This window comes from Podarcis liolepis, assembly GCF_965112155.1.
Source record: "Podarcis liolepis genome assembly, chromosome: 12".
In the NCBI taxonomy this organism is placed as follows: Eukaryota; Metazoa; Chordata; class Lepidosauria; order Squamata; family Lacertidae; genus Podarcis; species Podarcis liolepis.
Window position 1 is genome coordinate 50362650 of NC_139563.1, and position 19325 is coordinate 50381974.

Consider the following 19325-nt stretch of genomic DNA (forward strand, 5'->3'; position numbering starts at 1 on the left):
GTCACAGTCTGTTTTGGGGGAAGGTGAAGGTATCTTTACATTTTAAATATGTATATTTTGCCTTCATGCCTGACACAACAAAAGAAAATCAATGCATGGTAAATTCAATTTTTTTCTAAATAAACGTTAAAAACATTTATACCCTACCTTTCAGCAGAACAACGAAAACTTAAAAGGTAGCTGAGAAATATAAAATGAATATCCTAGAAACAATCGTATTAGTAAGCTAGTTCATTAGGATTAGTGCTGGAACCAAGTGAGAGAAATTGTAATTGATCATCATCAGATTTTTAGTTAATTAATTTATTGATTAATTTGTGTTAAGATTAGAGCTGCAGCCTAGTTAAAGGAATTGTAATTGATTAATCATCAGATTTTTAGCTGATTAATCAATTGATTAAATTTGCACAAGTTTACAATTCATAAAAATGCAATCTTTCTCTCTCTAAAAAATTAAAATATTGAGTGTTATTTGGCAGATGAGTTTGCACATTATTTCCCTGTTGTGGGGAAAATGCCAGCTGACTCCAGTAGCCTCGTTTAAATATATATATATATATATATATATATATATATATATATATATATATATATATGCTTTCGTAGATTTTCACGGGTACAGGAATGCAGGTTTTGGTGTCTTCGGGTGTCTTCCCGTGTAAGAGTTGGGGTGTCTAGGCGACGTTTCGACGAGGTCTCACTCGTCATCTTCAGGCTGGTGCTTTCGGCTTCTTGTTACTGGAACAGAGCAGGATCTCAGTGTTTGAGTTCCTATAAATACTGTTGAGGGGGTGTGGTGTATAGCCTCCAACGTTCTGGGCAGGGAGGAAGTTCCCAGGTTAGTGTGCCTTTTCTTCTTTTGTTCCTTAATTACTTGAGGGATATCTTGAGTGATTTCTTGAGTGATATTCTGAGTACCACTTAGGTGGGTCATTAAGTGTGGATTAGTTGCTAAAGCTTTCGTGTCTTGACCTCTTGAGCTTGTGAAGAGTTTTTCTGAGAAGATGGCTGTACTGCACTTAGTTGTGCTCTGGCTTGGCTTCGTGTATAGGGGTGAGCTGTGGTTTTGTGCCCTGTGCCAGCCAGATCTGTGTAGGGATTGCAGGGGGGTGCAGCATCCGGAGGTGCCACTATGGTTTGGCTACTGGATGGTGTCTGTAATTTATCTGTGGAGAGGGTCTGGGTTTGGGTCTGGTGTGGTTGATTGGTGATGGCGTTCTGTGTGCCTCTGGTTCTGGTGTCGGTTTTTGTGGGGAGGGCTAATTTCCAGATGTCTGGCAGGCGGGACGTGTCGTCACGCTTGTTCATGTTGTGAGGGTGTTTCTCTATCTCGATGGCTTCCATGATTATTCTCTTGTGGTGATGTTCCATGTTAGAGAGCAATTTGGAATCTGCAAAATTAATTTCGTGTCCTGTTTCTTTCATGTGTTGGAAAAGAGAGGAAGTTTTTTCTTCTTTTTTGACGGCATTCTTGTGTTCTGCGATACGTGCATTTATTCGTCTGTTTGTTTGTCCAATGTACGTGGCTGGGCAGACTTTGCAGGGTATTTCATAGACCCCTTGGTTTTCCAACTGGATTTTATCTTTGGGGTTTCTGAGGATATTGGCTATTTTTTGGTTGGTGCAAAAGGCTGTTTTGATATTGTGTTTATGGAGGATTTTGCTAATTTTATCTGTAGTGCCCTTGATATAAGGAAGGAGGGCCATGCCATTGTTTTCTTCTGTGTCTTGGTTTTTGGGGGGTGTTTCTTTTTGGATTAGCTTCGTAACCCTGTTTTGCTGGTATCCATTGGCGATTAACACATTTGAGAGATTCTGTAACTCAGTTGTCAAGTGGTCTTTGTCAGCCAGGCGTTTGGTTCTGGAGATGAGAATGTGTTAATCGCCAATGGATACCAGCAAAACAGGGTTACGAAGCTAATCCAAAAAGAAACACCCCCCAAAAACCAAGACACAGAAGAAAACAATGGCATGGCCCTCCTTCCTTATATCAAGGGCACTACAGATAAAATTAGCAAAATCCTCCATAAACACAATATCAAAACAGCCTTTTGCACCAACCAAAAAATAGCCAATATCCTCAGAAACCCCAAAGATAAAATCCAGTTGGAAAACCAAGGGGTCTATGAAATACCCTGCAAAGTCTGCCCAGCCACGTACATTGGACAAACAAACAGACGAATAAATGCACGTATCGCAGAACACAAGAATGCCGTCAAAAAAGAAGAAAAAACTTCCTCTCTTTTCCAACACATGAAAGAAACAGGACACGAAATTAATTTTGCAGATTCCAAATTGCTCTCTAACATGGAACATCACCACAAGAGAATAATCATGGAAGCCATCGAGATAGAGAAACACCCTCACAACATGAACAAGCGTGACGACACGTCCCGCCTGCCAGACATCTGGAAATTAGCCCTCCCCACAAAAACCGACACCAGAACCAGAGGCACACAGAACGCCATCACCAATCAACCACACCAGACCCAAACCCAGACCCTCTCCACAGATAAATTACAGACACCATCCAGTAGCCAAACCATAGTGGCACCTCCGGATGCTGCACCCCCCTGCAATCCCTACACAGATCTGGCTGGCACAGGGCACAAAACCACAGCTCGCCCCTATACACGAAGCCAAGCCAGAGCACAACTAAGTGCAGTACAGCCATCTTCTCAGAAAAACTCTTCACAAGCTCAAGAGGTCAAGACACGAAAGCTTTAGCAACTAATCCACACTTAATGACCCACCTAAGTGGTACTCAGAATATCACTCAAGAAATCACTCAAGATATCCCTCAAGTAATTAAGGAACAAAAGAAGAAAAGGCACACTAACCTGGGAACTTCCTCCCTGCCCAGAACGTTGGAGGCTATACACCACACCCCCTCAACAGTATTTATAGGAACTCAAACACTGAGATCCTGCTCTGTTCCAGTAACAAGAAGCCGAAAGCACCAGCCTGAAGATGACGAGTGAGACCTCGTCGAAACGTCGCCTAGACACCCCAACTCTTACACGGGAAGACACCCGAAGACACCAAAACCTGCATATATATATATATATATATATATATATATATATATATATATATATATATATATATATATAGTTTGGGATTGCCTTAACAGTTGTGGAGGAGTTGCTGTTTATTCCCATGCCAATATGTGCCACTCATTTGCCTTTCTGTAGAACTGAGACCCACCCCAATGTCCATTTTTACTGTGTAAAAAAATCCACCCACCTGTTAAAAACTTGTACCATTATTAATAATGCTAAGGTGGAAAATTCATTCTTGATGTTGTTTGATTGGTGCAAAAGTGGCTCCAGGTTTGATGGGGTATTGGGCATAGTGCCTTCTGGTGGGATCCTTCTTTCACTGATAGGCCCCACCAGGTAGTAGCTACAGAAACTCGCCAAGCAGAGATGCCAACTTGAATAAAATATTGGGGGATGGGGAGTCCCACGCTGCATAATTGATCCCAAGATGCAGCGCACACACACCATTTGAAAGGCAATGCCTATCAACTGGGGGTGGGGTGGCACCCTCAAATATTTTATGGGTGCTCCTGGTGGTGAAGGAAACTTGGTCCTTAGGAGTTGGCTCCTATGGCTCCAGCAGGGCCAGATTTAGGTTTGATGAGGCCCTAGGCTACTGAAGGTACTGCAGCCCTTTAAACGTCCAGCTGTCCTTTGTCAAGAACAAATTGTCACTGGTTTTTGTGTTAAATATATGCTATGTGGTAATTTATGGACCTAATAGGTATCTAGAGCCATTTGCACATGCAGGATGTAGACACCCTATATATAGAAATGAGCAAACCAGTGATATTTTAGGGAGCAGGCTAGCAGGCGGGGCCCATTACTTACATCATTAGGAGCCTACACAACACAAAACACTGTTGCTGTATGTAGGTTTTATTTTATTTGTTTTTTATCTTATATTTTGGAAATGTACAGTGGTACCTCGGGATGCGAATGGGATCCGCCCTGGAGCCCCGTTCACATCCTGAATAGAACGTAAGCCGCGACAGCGAGTCTGCGCATGCGTGGGTCACATTTCGCTGCTTCCGCACATGTGCGTGACGTCATTTTGACTGCGCATGCGCGAGCGGCAAAACACGGAAGTAACGCACTCTGTTACTTCCGGGTTGCCGTGGAGCACAACCTGAAAATACTTATCCTGAAGCATATTTATCCCGAGGTATGACTGTACATCCATTTTTTTCCTTTCATTTTTTTGGGGGGCCCTCAAGAGAGTGGGGCCCTAAGCTATAGCTTGTTTAGCTTATACGTAAATATGGCCCTGGTCTCCAAGGATGGCTGGGTGTAGCCATTTTCTTTCCCACAGTGCCCCAGTGGGCTTGAGCTAGTTACATTCCAGGGCACTGAAGGAAATTAAAATGATGTCCAATTGTTTCTGCTGTTGGGGATCTGGGTCGAGTATCGCTTCTGATCCTGAGCTACTGGGTGCTCCGGCAGCTGCTGTAAGATGCCAGGAGCTGCCTCTGGGCCTGGTAGACGGGATAGTGTGGGACTTTGCTCAAAAAGCGTGGTCCATTTTTGAACTGGGTCCAACCCCCTTAAGTTGTGTCGGATTTCTAAATGGGTTTCATTTTCCACCAGCCTGATTCCTTCCTTGAGGGGTGGAAATCCTTACCCTGGGGAGGGAGAAACAGGTGGGAGAGACCTCTTGATTTTCATATAAGAAAGGCCCTGCAAGGCTTTTCCTTAATGGAGTATTGGTTTTGCCTGTGTGCCTGGGGCTTTTTAGTTTTCTAAGTAAAGTATGCAGGAAATTATAATCTGTGCCTCTAAACCATTCTTTTCAGGTATGTGTGTGTGTGGAGAGACCATTTCTGAATTGAGATGGGTAGGTTTTGCCCATCTCCACCCAGAAACAAAACTCACAACCCATTCAGATGCCCATATGAGGAAAAGGAAATGATAAAAAAAAGTTAAAGCTGTTCACCACTCCAGCAGAGATGGCAATCTTGGAATACAAGCTCATAAACTTTACTGTTGGTTGCAATAAAGAATTTGTTGCACAGTAGCAAGTGATTTATGTCAAGAAAAGAACTATACCCAAGCCAGATATTTTTAGCCAAGAAATGTATAAGCGCAAAAGAAAAATTCTCCAACAGCAGTTCTTCCATTTCAGCTCACCAGGTGACCTTTAAGAATCCCAATTTCAAATTTCATATAAGTTGACTGTATGCAAGGTTAGTAAACGAAGCTTATGCAGATGCTTAAAATCAAATCTACTGAGTCAGATTTATATTACAAAAAGCCAAACACAACTGTGCATTTATGGTGTTCTGGCTTTCATCACAAATTTTCAGCCTGTGCAATATCAAACGGGCCTGGATTTACTGTTTCTGGAGTTTAAATGCTCTCTTTGGCAAACCTTATATTGCAGGGACAGTATGGCAGTTATGCATGTACTAGGAATTGTACCATCTTCCCCAGGGCCCATTCATTTTATAGCCTTGAGCCATGCCACCAAATGGTTGAATTATTACCATATGTGATGAACAATGCCGAATGTGATCTATCAAAAAGTGTGTTCCTCGGGAGGCAGAAAATAGGTGGCAGACTAGCTACAATTTCTTTTGTGTGCAAGCACAATTTTAGCCATAAAACGCTTAATGAACTCATTTTTGCAGCCCGCTCAGGACTGCAAAAATGTAGAAGGCTTATCAAGCATTTTGCAACCCCCAGTACTGGTCAAGCACAGTTATGTTTGGCTTGCTGGTTCATAAATTGTGCAAGCTTTCCCTGGGATCAGGTTAGATTTAGAATAGCAGCAAAATCCTGGAGCATTTAAATGAACCAAACTCCTCCACCAACAGCTCTCTTCTTTGCCAGTTTACCTCCTACTTGCACTTTTCCAAACCTACCAAAACTTAGAAGTTTTGGAGCGGGGAGAGAAAACCTGTAACTCATATTTCTTAAAATCTTATTCTCAGGGAGTGCTCAAAGAGATTTCCCACTACTCTTTCAAAGCTAATGTTCGTGAAACGCTTTGACCATTCTTAACTGTCTTGTGGCTGCTGTTAAGACTGTCTCTTGTCCTGAAAATTTCTCCTTAAGCAAGCAACAGCTACGAGTCCGGTCAGCAGCACTATTTATTTGCAAACATAATACAAAAAGATGCACAGGAGCCAATATGGTATCAAGAATGTCCACATGTGGGACTGAAAACACGAAGGAGCAATGTGATGACAACAGTTTTACAGTTAAAGGGGCACTTCTGAGACCCTGTTCTTTGAGTGCTTTGCAGTTACTGTTTTAAAATCAAATCTATTTGCTCCCCAAAGTTGAATTCTGTCACCAGCATTAAGCATGTGAGTTTTCAGGGTCCTCCCTTTTAACTTTTCTGGTCAACTTAACTCCCTTACCCATGGATTCTACAGCTGCTTATATTTTATCACACATTGTTGACATATTGTCATTCATACCCTTTGCAACTGCGAGGCCTAGGAGCTGGCATTTTTAAAGGTGAAAGCTGAGAATCAAAAGAAGCTAAAGATTTGTGTGATGCCGATGTCATATGTTTCTACGACCTTAGATTTATTTTTATTTAAAGTCTATAGCAGAATAAAGAAATCTGAAACCACTTAATCCATTTTGTTATGCCAGTAGAGGTATTGAAATGTTATTGGAAGTTACAAGGAATGTTAGAATATATCTCATGGGATGAATACTGCCAGGCTTTCTTGCACTAACAACTTATACATATATTACATTAGTCTGTCTCATCATCATCATCAAACCTTTATTGGCATCACTTACAAACATTCAGAATAAATAGGCCAGTGCTATCTTGTCGCCATTTCAATGATACAGTCATTTGCCAAAAGGAAGAAAAGGAGGTGAGCACTCTATTTCACCTCTATGGGTCTCCAGCAAGGTCCTGTAGTGTATTTTGGCGGCAAAAAATCAAATAGAAGAACTTAGCTACTTAGTCTGTCTTAATACACATTTGAAGTACATCTTCCATTGAACATTTGCCTGATAAACATTTAGGGTTGTTGGAACCACCCAGTGAACTGCTACAAAAATTACTACAAATTATAAGAATCAAAGCCACAGAAGACCCCACAAGGAAATCCTGCTGTGCAGAAAGCAAATGAGTTGGTGTCGCCTGTTTTTTGGGTTTCTTTTTTTTGGGTGACAAGTCTCCCAGACGAAAAGAAGGAGGGGAATGGAAAACGCTTTGAAATATACAGCTATATATAAATGCTCTTAATTAGCATGGAGACAAACCAGAGTGGGTTTTTCTTAGATTTCTAATTGCTGATTAGAGAGAGAGAGAGAGAGAGAGAGAGAGAGAGAGAATGAACGAATTCTGTTTTGAGATAGCTAAAGACTAAATGTGTCTTGTAGGCATAATGCACATAACTGAAGGAGATAGTAGGAATGGATAATCCGGTGTCCATTGGCAGCTAGTCTTTTCACTTGCCAAGGCAATTCTCTTGATGACAGCTGATCTGTGATAGGTCTTGCACACCATCAATTTAGTTATCAAGGATGTGGCCACATTCCATTGACTTAATGGGAAGTTTTTCTTTCAAGTTAATGGCAAAAGTCCATTAACAAGAATTGAGCCAGATGACACCCTAAACGATTATTGTGGCCTTGTGAATAAGCCCTAGGCAGAAACTGCCGTAGCATATTAGATTTTACAGTTTTTAACCTTACAGTTGACTAGCAGTAGTTTCTTAAGTAGTTTCTTGTTTCGTTTCTTAAGAAAGAAGAGATCCACATTATACTTGAACTGAACCAGAGGACAGAATTTCTCGATTATTATTGTTCCCTTTGAAAGTCTGCCCAAACCAGTCAAAACCAGTTCCCCCAGCCCTGATTTAACTTATTGGTTATACTGGAGCACTAATAACAGCTACCAGAAGTGTTCCAGTTACTGGGTGTTCTTGAGTACACGCTAATTCATGTTGATTTGCCATGTTATTTATATGTAGAGATTTTGTGTACTTGTGCAGTCATCTGCTTAAGTTTTGCCCTGGATAAACCAAAGAATCTGCAGACGACAAATTTCCTTGCCTTTCCCCTGTGCTATTATATAACTTGATTTTGTAAGCACAGATTTTATCACGGTCTAAAGCACTGTTTTGAAGAGCCTAAGGCCCACTGGAATATAAGCCCCACTGGAATGCTTTGACAGTCAAATTCTTGAGCGGAACCTCTTCTAAGCAGAGATAATCTAGACAATATTCACATGTGCGCAGAGCAATCCAGACTTAAAATAAGTCTGGCTAAGGAGTTCAGTGGCCATGGGAAACAGCCTCCCCCCTTGATAGGAACTAGGCTGCCCACATAAATGCTAATCAGTTAATAAAATAAAACCGATAACCCTCTTTCATTTACTGTTTTGCTTACATCTTCAATTCCTTAAGTGTGTGTGCCTGTCTGTTTGTCTGTGTCCCAATGAAGCCTGGGTCATGTTGTTTCTTAAACAATGCAGTTCAAACAACACATTTTGATGACGGCAGTGCTTCCTGTTTAATGAACTGCAGATGCTAAAGCAGGATGGCACCACATTGGCAGTGCAGTTCATACATCACTGCAGGCAATCCATACCCAATGACATCATGCCCCAGATAAGCAAACAGGGCTCAGGAATTCCCTTGCCAATGGAGAGATTCTTTTTCTTAATCCAGTTCTTACTGAAAGTGTACCTGATTCATTCCAGATGTCCTGAGATTTAATGACTCAGGAAACTGCTGTCTTGAAAGGAAGGCCTAAGCTCAGTCTCCTGTTGCTGTTGTGATGGGGATTAGAAATCCTCTGTCAGACTCAAACCAATGAGGTTTTCAATAAAGTACCCTAAAGCTATGAATCTGATGGCAGTTCCTTCAGTTCAGACATTTAGTTCGTGCTTTCCACAGAATCCCACTTCCCCCCTCTGCTCAAGGGTGGAATACATGCTGTTCTTAATGACTACTTAAAACATTTCCCTATTTTTCGTATATTTCACTCTACGAGATAACCAGCAGCTGCAGATAGTGACCTGTGATCCTTATTCATTGTTAACTTGGTGAAAAATTATGTGCTTCCCTGTATTCCCTGTACAGTGGTACCCCGCAAGACGAACGCCTCGCAAGACGGAAAACCCGCTAGACGAAAGGGTTTTGCGTTTTGGAGGCGCTTCGCAAAAAGAATTTCCCTATGGGCGTGCTTCGCAAGACGACAGCCCATAGGGAAATCTCCGGGACAGCGGGGAAGCGCAGCGCGTCTTCCCCACTGTCCTCGGACCTCCTCCCGCCGCCCGGCATCGGAACGAAGCTCCGATGCCGGGCGAGGGGGGGGAACGCCTCCTCCCGCTGCGCGGCATCGGAACGAAGCTCCGATGCCGGGCGGGGGGGGGGGGGACGCCTCCGCCCGCCGCCCAGCTTCGGATGGCTTTCCTGAAGACTTGGGGTGGGAGGAGGGTTTTCCTTCCCACCTCCAACATTCAGAATGCTGTTCTGAATGTTGGCGGTGGGGAGGAAAAACCCTCCTCCCACGCAAGCCCCGGGAACAGAGGGAAAGCGCTGCGCGCCTTCCCCTCTGTTCCCGTACCTGTCCTGAAGGCTTGCGGTGGGGAAAAAAGCCCTTCTCCGCACCGCCAGCCTGGCAAGCGGTTTCCCTAGGAACGCATTAATTGATTTTCAATGCATTCCTATGGGAAACCATGCTTCGCAAGACGAAAAACTCGCAAGAAGAAAAAACTTGCGGAACCAATTAATTTCGTCTTGCGAGGCACCACTGTATGTATGGCAATCAATAGTTTATTGTATATATAGTTCAAATGCTTTTAAACCGGAATAAAAAAATTTAAAGTCAGGGGTAGCCCCCTCCCCCTGATGCTGTTGAACTGCAGATCCCATCATCCTGAGCTAGCAGGTTGGGAGTTGATGGGAGTTATAGTCTTGCAATCTTTGGGGAGCACCATGGCTACAACCTCAGGGTCTTCTGGGTCAAACTCTTATGCATCTGTAGCAGTGCATTCCATACTCAGAAAGGCATTGTCCTTGCAGTACAAATCGGTCAGAACCATTGCACATGTTCTATTTACAGTGGTGCCCCGCAAGACGAATGCCTCACAAGACGGAAAACTCGCTAGACGAAAGAGTTTTCCGTTTTGGAGGTGCTTCGCAAAACGAATTTCCTATGGGCTTGCTTCGCAAGACGACAATGCCTTGCGAGTTCCTGCGGGTTTTTTTCCCTTCCCCCCTTTTTTCTAAGCCGCTAAGCCGCTTATCAGCTGATCCGATCAGCAGATAAGCCGCTAATAGCGCTAATCCGCTAATCCGTCAATGGGCTTGCTTCGCAAGACGAAAAAACCGCTAGACGAAGAGAATGACAGAACGGATTCTTTTCATCTTGCGAGGCACCACTGTACTGCCCATTTTATGCAAAAATCCACGATAAATATTTATACTCCATGCTGAAAGAAAGGTTGAATTTCCCCGACTTCTTCAGGGTTTCCTGTGTACTGAACGGTCATAGGTGCGACATTACGGAGAATGTAGCAACATTTCTGAGAGATGCCATTAAACTACGTTGCTGCAAGACTTGAAAGGCACTTTTTAACCTGATTATGTTTCCTCTTAAAGTATCTCCTTTGATGAACAGGCGCCAGTTTTATGTTTTGATTTATGTACTTTTGTATCCTCTGCCTGCCAAGGAAGGAGATTGATTGACATGTGGTGGGGCTGGCGCTTACTTTGATGGGGCTGGGCTGGCAGTGAGGTTGGAGGTGTGCGGCTGCAGCGGTGGGAGAACTGGATTAGTGGTGGTGCACTACTGCAGCCCAGCATCAATGCCAATGTCACAAGGATGAATCTGTGGCTCTTCCTCACCACATGTGCCACTACTGATGCTCATGTAATATAAACATGAGGGATACATTTCTAATAGCTGTGTTACTATCAGTAGCCTTGGAATCAATTTTTGATGGAAGGACTACATCTGTTCTATAAATGAATGAATGAATGAATGAAATGTTAAAACCCACCAAAAGCACCAAGAGGGTGATTTGGAGTGTGCTTAACCCTTTCGCTGCCTGCTGCTTCTGCACTTCAATTATCCTCCAGTATGCTTCCATGCATGAGGTGGCATGTAGCCATGTCTTCAGTCAGAATATATATTTTTTTATAGTGGTGAATTTGAGCTATAAACACCCTTTGACAAAGGCGCTCAAGGCAGGGTGGCCCTCCCCACCCCACACACCCAGTGCGGTCAGTTCAGTTCTTCTGGGATCAGTCTAATGCATCCTTTATCAACCGTGAGTCCCCAGATATGTTTGGACTACAACTTCCATCACCACTGATTTCTGGCCCTTCTCAGCAGGGATAATGGGAGCAGGGGCGAACGAAGGCTAACTGACACCCGGGGCGGGGCAAACCACCAGCTGTGCATGCGTTGTGCCGCTACGTACAAGGCAGGCGTGGCGTTGCTACATACGACACATTCGTGGTCAGTGTCCGGTCCTGGGTCAAGAGTCTGGAAGCAGTTCACAAAGAACGAAGCGGGGTCCGAAGCAGGAAGCTGGGCGGGGTCGGGAACTCTGGAAGAACAGGTCTGGGTGCGGGCAGAAGCAGGTATCCAGCGATGTTGCTCCCGCAACCTGGGACCGGGCTGACTGGCCTTTATCTTCTCTGAGGCCAGGGGCGGCCCCGGCCCCCAGGTGACCCGCCTCTCCTGGCCTTAAGGCGAGCACTCCTCCTGGGAGAAACCAGTTCCCTTCGCCTCTCTGCCCTGAGCCTCTGCAACTCAGGAGAGGCTGGAGGGTTACTGGACCCAGGGGGAGACTCACCTTCCCCTGACTAGGCTGGGAGAGGTGCACCTGTAGGCGATGTGTCCTCAACCACCTCCGGAGCCAGAGTGGATTCACCTGGTACCTGCTCCTGAGGATCCGGCACAGGTGCAGGCGCTTCAGATCCAAGGCCCTGCCCCAGCTCAGCCAGCCCTGGAGGCGGGGACTCCTGTGCAGGCTGGGATTCCTCCGGTTCAGCCTCTGAATCAGATTCCCAGGCCATCACTCATCGCTATGTAGGGCGCATGTGTGGGGTCGCTACATACAGTGCATGCGTGTGACACCGTGCATGCGTTGTACATAGCAAGTTTGCTGTTGGCGCCGTTCAGGCACCATACGGACCGTGGCGGGATCCTCTGCTCACGGCTGCAGCTGCGAACGGAGGATTCTCCACATGTGGCTGCAGTGGCGCAATGGCTGCTCACACCGCCGCACCCGGGGGTGGCGGGATGAGCACCCCATGGGGTGCCTTCTTGTCTGGACATGGCATCCCGGGCGGACCACCCCCGCCTCCCTTTGAGATGCCACTGGATGGGAGTTGTATTCCAACTACATCTGGGGATCCAAGGTTGAGAAAATCGGGCTCTAATGCCGATTTAAAGGACTGCAAAGAAGGTGTCATCTGCAAGCACTCACTTTTGCCTACCGTGACCTCTCTGCAAGAGGTCCAGCAGTTCATCAACTTGCGCTTCCAGTTACTGCTTTTTGCTCCTACAGACTCCACGATAATCCCAGATATTCTTGGCCTCCTATGATTGACTCAGTCAAGCAAGCTGCTGCTGCTGTAGAGGAGGATGCAGTGATGTGAAATGGCATTTCATGTCTACAATGGCTTACGTTGCTTTATTGACAACATATGTATTCTATTCTCTCTCTTTTGCTTTCTTTCTTGCAGTTGCAGTGTTTTTAGGTTAATGTTCAGTTTGTATGCAATACTATCCAACCCTCTTCCTCAAGTGAGCTCAGTGTGGTGCACATGGGGCCAATCCATTTTTCTCATTCATTTCAGTGCACAGTAACGGCAGCAAGCACTGATGGTGGATGAAATATGATCTCTGATTTGCATTGTGGTCTCAAGTAATGCTTTTGGCCTGGCCACACAGTGACTGACTAGGAGGTGAGCCAGACACCTCATTCTTGTCTCCCTGTAACAGGAGAACTCCTTTGGCTTGCGTTTTTTTTTTTTTTTAAGTGAGATGTCACGTTTCTCTACTGTGAATTGAGAAAAGATGGGAATGAGTAGCAAAGGGTTAACCTGTTGTCGTTTCTGTTCACAGCGTGGATGATAGGGCTCCCTATCTGGCTTTGGGAGCCGTGAAGAACGTTTCCCTGAACATCACCATCTCCAACATTGGGGACGATGCGTATGACACGAACGTTGCCTTCAACTTCTCCAGAGAGCTCTTCTTCATCAAAATGTGGCAAAAAGTAGGAATAACTGGTCAGCCTTGGGGACAGGCAATGCTGTATTTTTGTTAAACTATGGAAGTAAATGGAAGGAAAGTTTCTCATCTCATCCTACACCCCGCAGTCACCTCTGACCGCCACCTTCATGGAAAGAAGGTTTTCTGTTCTCTTCTCTCACAACAGCTCCCCACACCCTGTCCCATATCCCTCCCCCAGAGAGGTTTTTTTTGGGGGGGTGGGTTCAGGCTTTTTGAGGGTTCCTCAAGGAGAGGAAGAGAAGGAACTTTCCTTTTGTTAACTTCTATCAGTTAATTTATTTTAGGTTCCAGACCATGGAGATTAGCAGAGTTTTAACTGCTTTCATTTGTCCTAGGGGTGTAAAATCAAGGGAGCTTGGCTCTCTTATTTATCTTTATTAAGGTATTTTACAAATAAAAGCTTCTGTGCAGAAGAAGCTTTCTGCAGCTTCTTTCTGTTCTTAATATTCTTGCAGTCACTGGTTTGATTGCGAGAGCGAAAAGAATTCTCACTTGATTGCCTAGATGCTTTTAGCTTTCTTCTTGTATTGGGATATTAAAAACAGCACAGCGTTATTAAAAGCCTTTTAAAAAAACAGTTCCCAAAATAAAACAGTTTATGAAGGGAGTTCCAAAGTCTGGGAGCAGACTTACACACCCCGCTTTTTGCCATCCAGATTTTGAAGAGACTTAAAATTATACAATTTACAAAATGTAAAGCCTAAATTAAACCTCCCAAAGTCTGATGACGTATTGAGAAATGGGGGAGGGAGAGAAGCTCTACTATCTCTTAATTATTTCATTCAGCTAACCTCTCCTGCTTTCCAGCTGCAAGGAGGCATTAGCTGAGTGAGATAACTAAGGATACAAATGTGCAGCTGGAGCCGCCCCTTTAACTCATAATAATAATAATAATAATAATAATAATAATAATAATAATAATAATATTTTTTAAAATTTATATCCCGCCCTCCCCAGCCGAAGCCGGGCTCAGGGCGGCTAACAACAATAAAACAGTACAAAAGTACAACACAACACAACACTCTAAAATCATTCCTTATAAAATTAATTCAAATCAAGCCACTGGCAACCATTGGGCCAGAGCTCCGCGAAGATTGCTGAAGGAGGGAGTCAGGCTGTGCCCTGGCCAAAGGCCTGGTGGAACTGCTCTGTCTCTGTCTTGAAATCTTAGTGATTTCAAAGGGAGCCTCCAAGTTCCCTTGATTCTTGACCATCGGTGAAGGTATGCTGTGTCTTCCATGTCCCACTTTACATACCGTATTTTTTGCACCGTAACACTCACTTTTTTCCTCCTAGAAAGTAAGGGGAAATGTCTGTGCGTGTTATGGAGTGAATGCCTGCGGGTGGCGGGGGGGATCTGCTGCAGTCGTGAGCAGAGGATCCATGGTTCCCCTTCCTTCCCTCCTCCGTGGTTACAAAGCATGGATCCACATGGATCCTCAGGATTTTTGCATTGGGCTACTCCAAACTCACTGTCAGATCACATGTCTGTGGCCACAGCATGAACCACAAAAATCATATATCCACTATTTCGTTTAGAATATTTTTTTTCTTGTTTTCCTCCTCTAAAAACTACGTGCGTGTTATGGTCTGGTGCGTGTTATAGAGCGAAAAATACGATATTTCTTTTGCTGCACAAGCGCATCCCTAGAGACAAGCAGACCTGTCCACCTCAACAACAACATCATAATGGTGTTGTGTTTAGTGGTCCTATGTAAAGCATGTTTCCACTGAAAAAAGCAGCTCGGTCCGGATACTTTAGCAGCTGCTCTCTTAATGAACACGATCCAGCAGAAGAGGCCCACCTTTCTCCCATATTGCCACCTGAAATGTATTCTCAGCAGAGGTAAACCTTAGAATCAAGACCACCCTGCCTGCCAGGTTTATAATCTCCCTCGGATAGCCCTTCTGATATACAGTAACCTGCCATGCCTCTCGGTTTGTTTTTCCATGTGCCTGCTAAGCGCTGCTTAGTAGATTAAATGTAATGCTTTCATCTGGTTATTGTAGCTACGAGAAGTGAGGACAATAACTGGCTCTTTGTTTCAAATGGCTTATGTAAACTCCCGAAACCGTATATTAGGTGCATGGACACTGAATATCTAATGGTAAGATTTAAAGGACGAAATATGGCCCAGCTCAGTAATTATTAGAGTAGCATTTACTTTCCATGCAAGTGTTATTGTTGCTGGCTCTCATTTCCTTTAGACTCTGAAATTTCATGAGCCATGTTAATGGGATTTCTGGGCAAACCCCCTGTTCCTCTTCACCGGGGTGAGAAAGGGCACGTTGATATTTAAAAGACTTCATTTATTGAGCTATTTTGTTTCCACACTGCTCTGCAGCCAGCCAGCCAGCATCAGTGCCTTGGCCAGAGGCTGAAAGATTGCTTTCCATAGGCTTAAGGGACAATTAGTCCTCAAACTGTGCATCACTATAGAGAGGATTCTTTGAGGTGTTCTTTCAAGTGTGCCTGCTTATTAACCTTGCATCATTTGGTTAGTTGTTCTAGCATTGCTATTTTAGAAATGGCCATCTGTGTGGCAAATGTTTTGCAAGGTTAGTTGTCAGTGGATATTTCATTAATAAAGAAATTTCCCCCTCTCCCCCACAAAAAACACTTTATTTAGAATGCTTCTATTCTCTTGGATGGTTGCTACTGTACTGATCAATATACAGTCGTACCTTGGATCTTGAAAGCCTTGGCTCCCGAACAAATCGGCTGCTAAATGATACAGACCTGAAAGTGACTTTCTGGTTTTTGAATGTTCTTTTGGAAGCCGTATGTCCAATGAGGATTCTGTGGCTTCTGATTGGCTACAGGAGCTTCCTGCAGCCAATCAGAAGCTGTGCTTACGGAATGGATTCCATTCAACTTCCAATGTACAACTGTATAGAAAGAACACATTTTGAATGTGTTCCCATAGATCAGAAGTGTATAGTAGTGGATCTGGATACAAACGAAGTCCAACTTAGGTTCCACTGAAATCAATAGGATTCAAATTAGTCATTGATTTTTATAGTATCTAAGTGACTAGCTTTGTCTCAATCCAGCCTATGGTTAATTTGAACAGAAGAACATTTGGAGGGTGGGTGGGTGGGTGTAGTGGTGTGAGTCCTTTGAAAATTAACCCAAAGAAATTGAAAAATGTTAAGCAAGGAATGGTGAGTTAATTTGAAGGATTTTCTCCCCTGTTCTCCTGGTCTTCTTTGCGCAGTTTGGTTTTGTAGTTAACAATTGGAGTATGTTAGTATTCAGAACAACAAGACACTGTCTTGTGGAAGGAAGTTTCACTGAAATCAGTGATACCCTTCCAAGCAAATTGGGATCCTAGACTCTTTTGAAGTCAGGCTTGTGTTCTAATGAAAGAGCCTAATGTTAATGACCTCTGTAGGTCATTAACAACAGACAGCTTTTAATGGCCTCCTTCTTTCTCCTTTTTCTGCAGCAGCAGGAGGCATTGACCTCTGGGCTTATTTTCTTTGTAACAAGACCTAGAAGTTTATCGGTTTTTATTAGAAAGGAGCTGCATCTTTCACACCAGAGAGTCTTTTGCTTGCTTTTAAGAGTGGCAGTTTGAGATGGTGCTGAGAGATAAATAGAACCCTGAACTGAAATCCCAACCGTATGATAATTATATATATTGGAAATGGGCCTCACCCAATTGCATGTTCTATATCAATATGCCTTAATGACAGGGACTGCTCAGTAATTGTCCTCTTTCATTTGCTAGCTCATTTAGACAATTTGGTAGGAACAGGTTTTGAAAAGCAAACTGCCCTCTTGTTAAGAACAAAAAGGAGATGTTCCCAGTCCTGATTTGCTTATTGAAGTCAGCGAGAATATCAGCCATGTAGGAGTTGCAGAGTCAGACTTAACATTTTACTGGCATGTTAGCTGCCCTGAGTCCGGCTCTGGCCAGGGTGTGTGTGTACAAATAAAATTTATTATTATTATTATTACTACTACTACTACTATTATTATTAGTCATGTCCTGGCTACAAGCACTGCTTTGTCTTGAACGGGGGTCGGCAACCTAAGGCCCATGGGCCAGTAGCAGCCCACAAGGCTTATCTAACCAGCCCATGGCAACCCTTGCCGCCTCCCACCCACCCACCACCCCCTGTTCTTACCAGTGCGGTGTGGGAACCAACTTAGAATCATAGAATCATAGAGTTGGAAGAGACCACAAGGGCCATCGAGTCCAACCCCCTGCCAAGCAGGAAACACCATCAGAGCACTCCTGACATATGGTTGTCAAGCCTCTGCTTAAAGACAACTTCTGGGTTGATGGTGCCTGTGCGCATGCGCACAGGTGCTCCTCCGACCCGAATGTGCGCTGGAAATAGCATGTGCGCATGTGTGCAGGATGGAGAAGTGCCCATGCTATTTCTGGTGCACTTCCGGGTCGGAGGAGCATCAGAAATAGTTTGTGTGCATGCACACGGGCGCTCCTCCAACCCAGAAAAGCATGTGTGCGCACACGCTCCAGCCCATCCTCTGATGGACAGACCATCGACTGGCCCATCCTTGGATAAAGTTGCCTACCTCTGGTCTAGAATTTGGGTTCTGAACTAGCAACCTTCCTTGACTGAAGGCTAAGTTGGGTTCCTGCCTAGTGGAACTTAGAGGATGGATACGCATTGCCAGGGATGGTGTAGCATCATGCTTTGCTGACGCTGCATTGAGCAGTGGATTGGACTCTTATGTTTATAATGATGAACAGAGAAGAGAGAGAGTGTGTGAGTGAGGAGGAGAAGAAGTGAGCAGGCCTATTGAGGGTTCCTGATACACAAACCATGGTTAGCCATTGGCCAGTGACTTCTTCCCAGAGGTGCCCAGTGCCCTAACAGCAACCCTGCTGTTTTATTTCAGTGCCTGAAGCATTGATGGCACTGCCGTTATCTTTGTGGCTTGTGCCAGCATGGGGGGAAATGCTCCTCTTTCCCCCCCCTAGATGCAAACATTTAAAAAATAAAGTATTCTCAGACTCTCCTTCCCTAAGACTCTCTATCCCCAGCAGTTTTGTAAGGGGAAAGTGAAATGTGCTCAGAGCAGCTTGGTCTGTTTTTGGAAATGTGATAGGGTGCTGTACTTTTTCCTTTGGTGGCCTCTCAGTAGGTTACCCAAAAGAGAGATGGAATATTTGGTTAGGGCCAGTTTTCTTATTGGAGAAGTGGCATACCAAGGCATTGTTTCAGTCCATATGTGCCAATGACTGAGTTCCTGCTCCAGAAAGAATCCAAAATTGCCATTTTGCAAAAGCCTATTGCAGAGATGATGATCAGTATGTTAGATGGTCCATGGGACATTTACCGTAGTGTCTTTCAAGTCAAATCTGAAGCCAAGTGGAATTTGGTTGAGGGTAAAGGAGCTGTCCCTGCTGGCTCGAGAGAGGGATCATGATGGGAAAGACCTGGAGTGCAAGGAAAGTGGACCAGTAGCCCAGGTGAGGAATTGAGCCATTGTTTGGCCAGTCATTGGAAGTAGTTGCTTTGTGGTTTCTACAGGATAAAAAAACCAGACAGTTATCAGCTCATGGAGGATTCTTGTCTCAAAGCAATCTTGAACAAGTAACCAAACATTAAAGTTCTCATGAAAGTGATAAGCCTGTAGCTTCAGAGTGCAGGTGGGCGCTTTTCCTAACAAAAGCCAGATGTTGCTCTTGCCTGGTCTTCTCATGAGTAGGACTGTTATTCTGTGAAGGAGTTTCCATCCCCCCTGCCCCCAGGTTCCCACTTCAATAAGAACTAGGCTTAAGTCTGGCCATGTAACCCAGTATCATTTGTATGTGCTACAAACACCTTTGAGCCTTCTGTGATGAAAAAGCTTCCAATAAAAGCTATTGCCTGATGGTAAATGGTTCAAGTTATAGCAGCCTAGAGTGGATTCAGTTATTTGATTTTAAAAATGCATTAAATTTTTAAATGCAGGCAGATTATGAGAATGGGTAATCCTTGTAATCAATCAAAACACACGCTATCATGCTCTACATTGACACTGCAATTCCAAACCTGCTTACTTGGGAGTAAGTCCAATGGAACTGTGTGGGATTT

The 19325-nt window shown here is 44.2% G+C and overlaps 1 protein-coding gene across 2 annotated transcripts in view; it reads left to right on the forward strand.

Annotated features, from left to right (window-relative positions):
- ITGA9 (integrin subunit alpha 9) overlaps positions 1–19325 on the forward strand; it is a 242482-nt gene that overhangs the window by 152154 nt on the left and 71003 nt on the right. For both annotated transcript variants that reach the window (XM_083467884.1, XM_083467885.1), the window contains exon 18: positions 13101–13251. In XM_083467884.1, coding sequence (XP_083324010.1) covers positions 13101–13251 — 151 coding nt within the window. The remainder of the gene's footprint in view (positions 1–13100; positions 13252–19325) is intronic.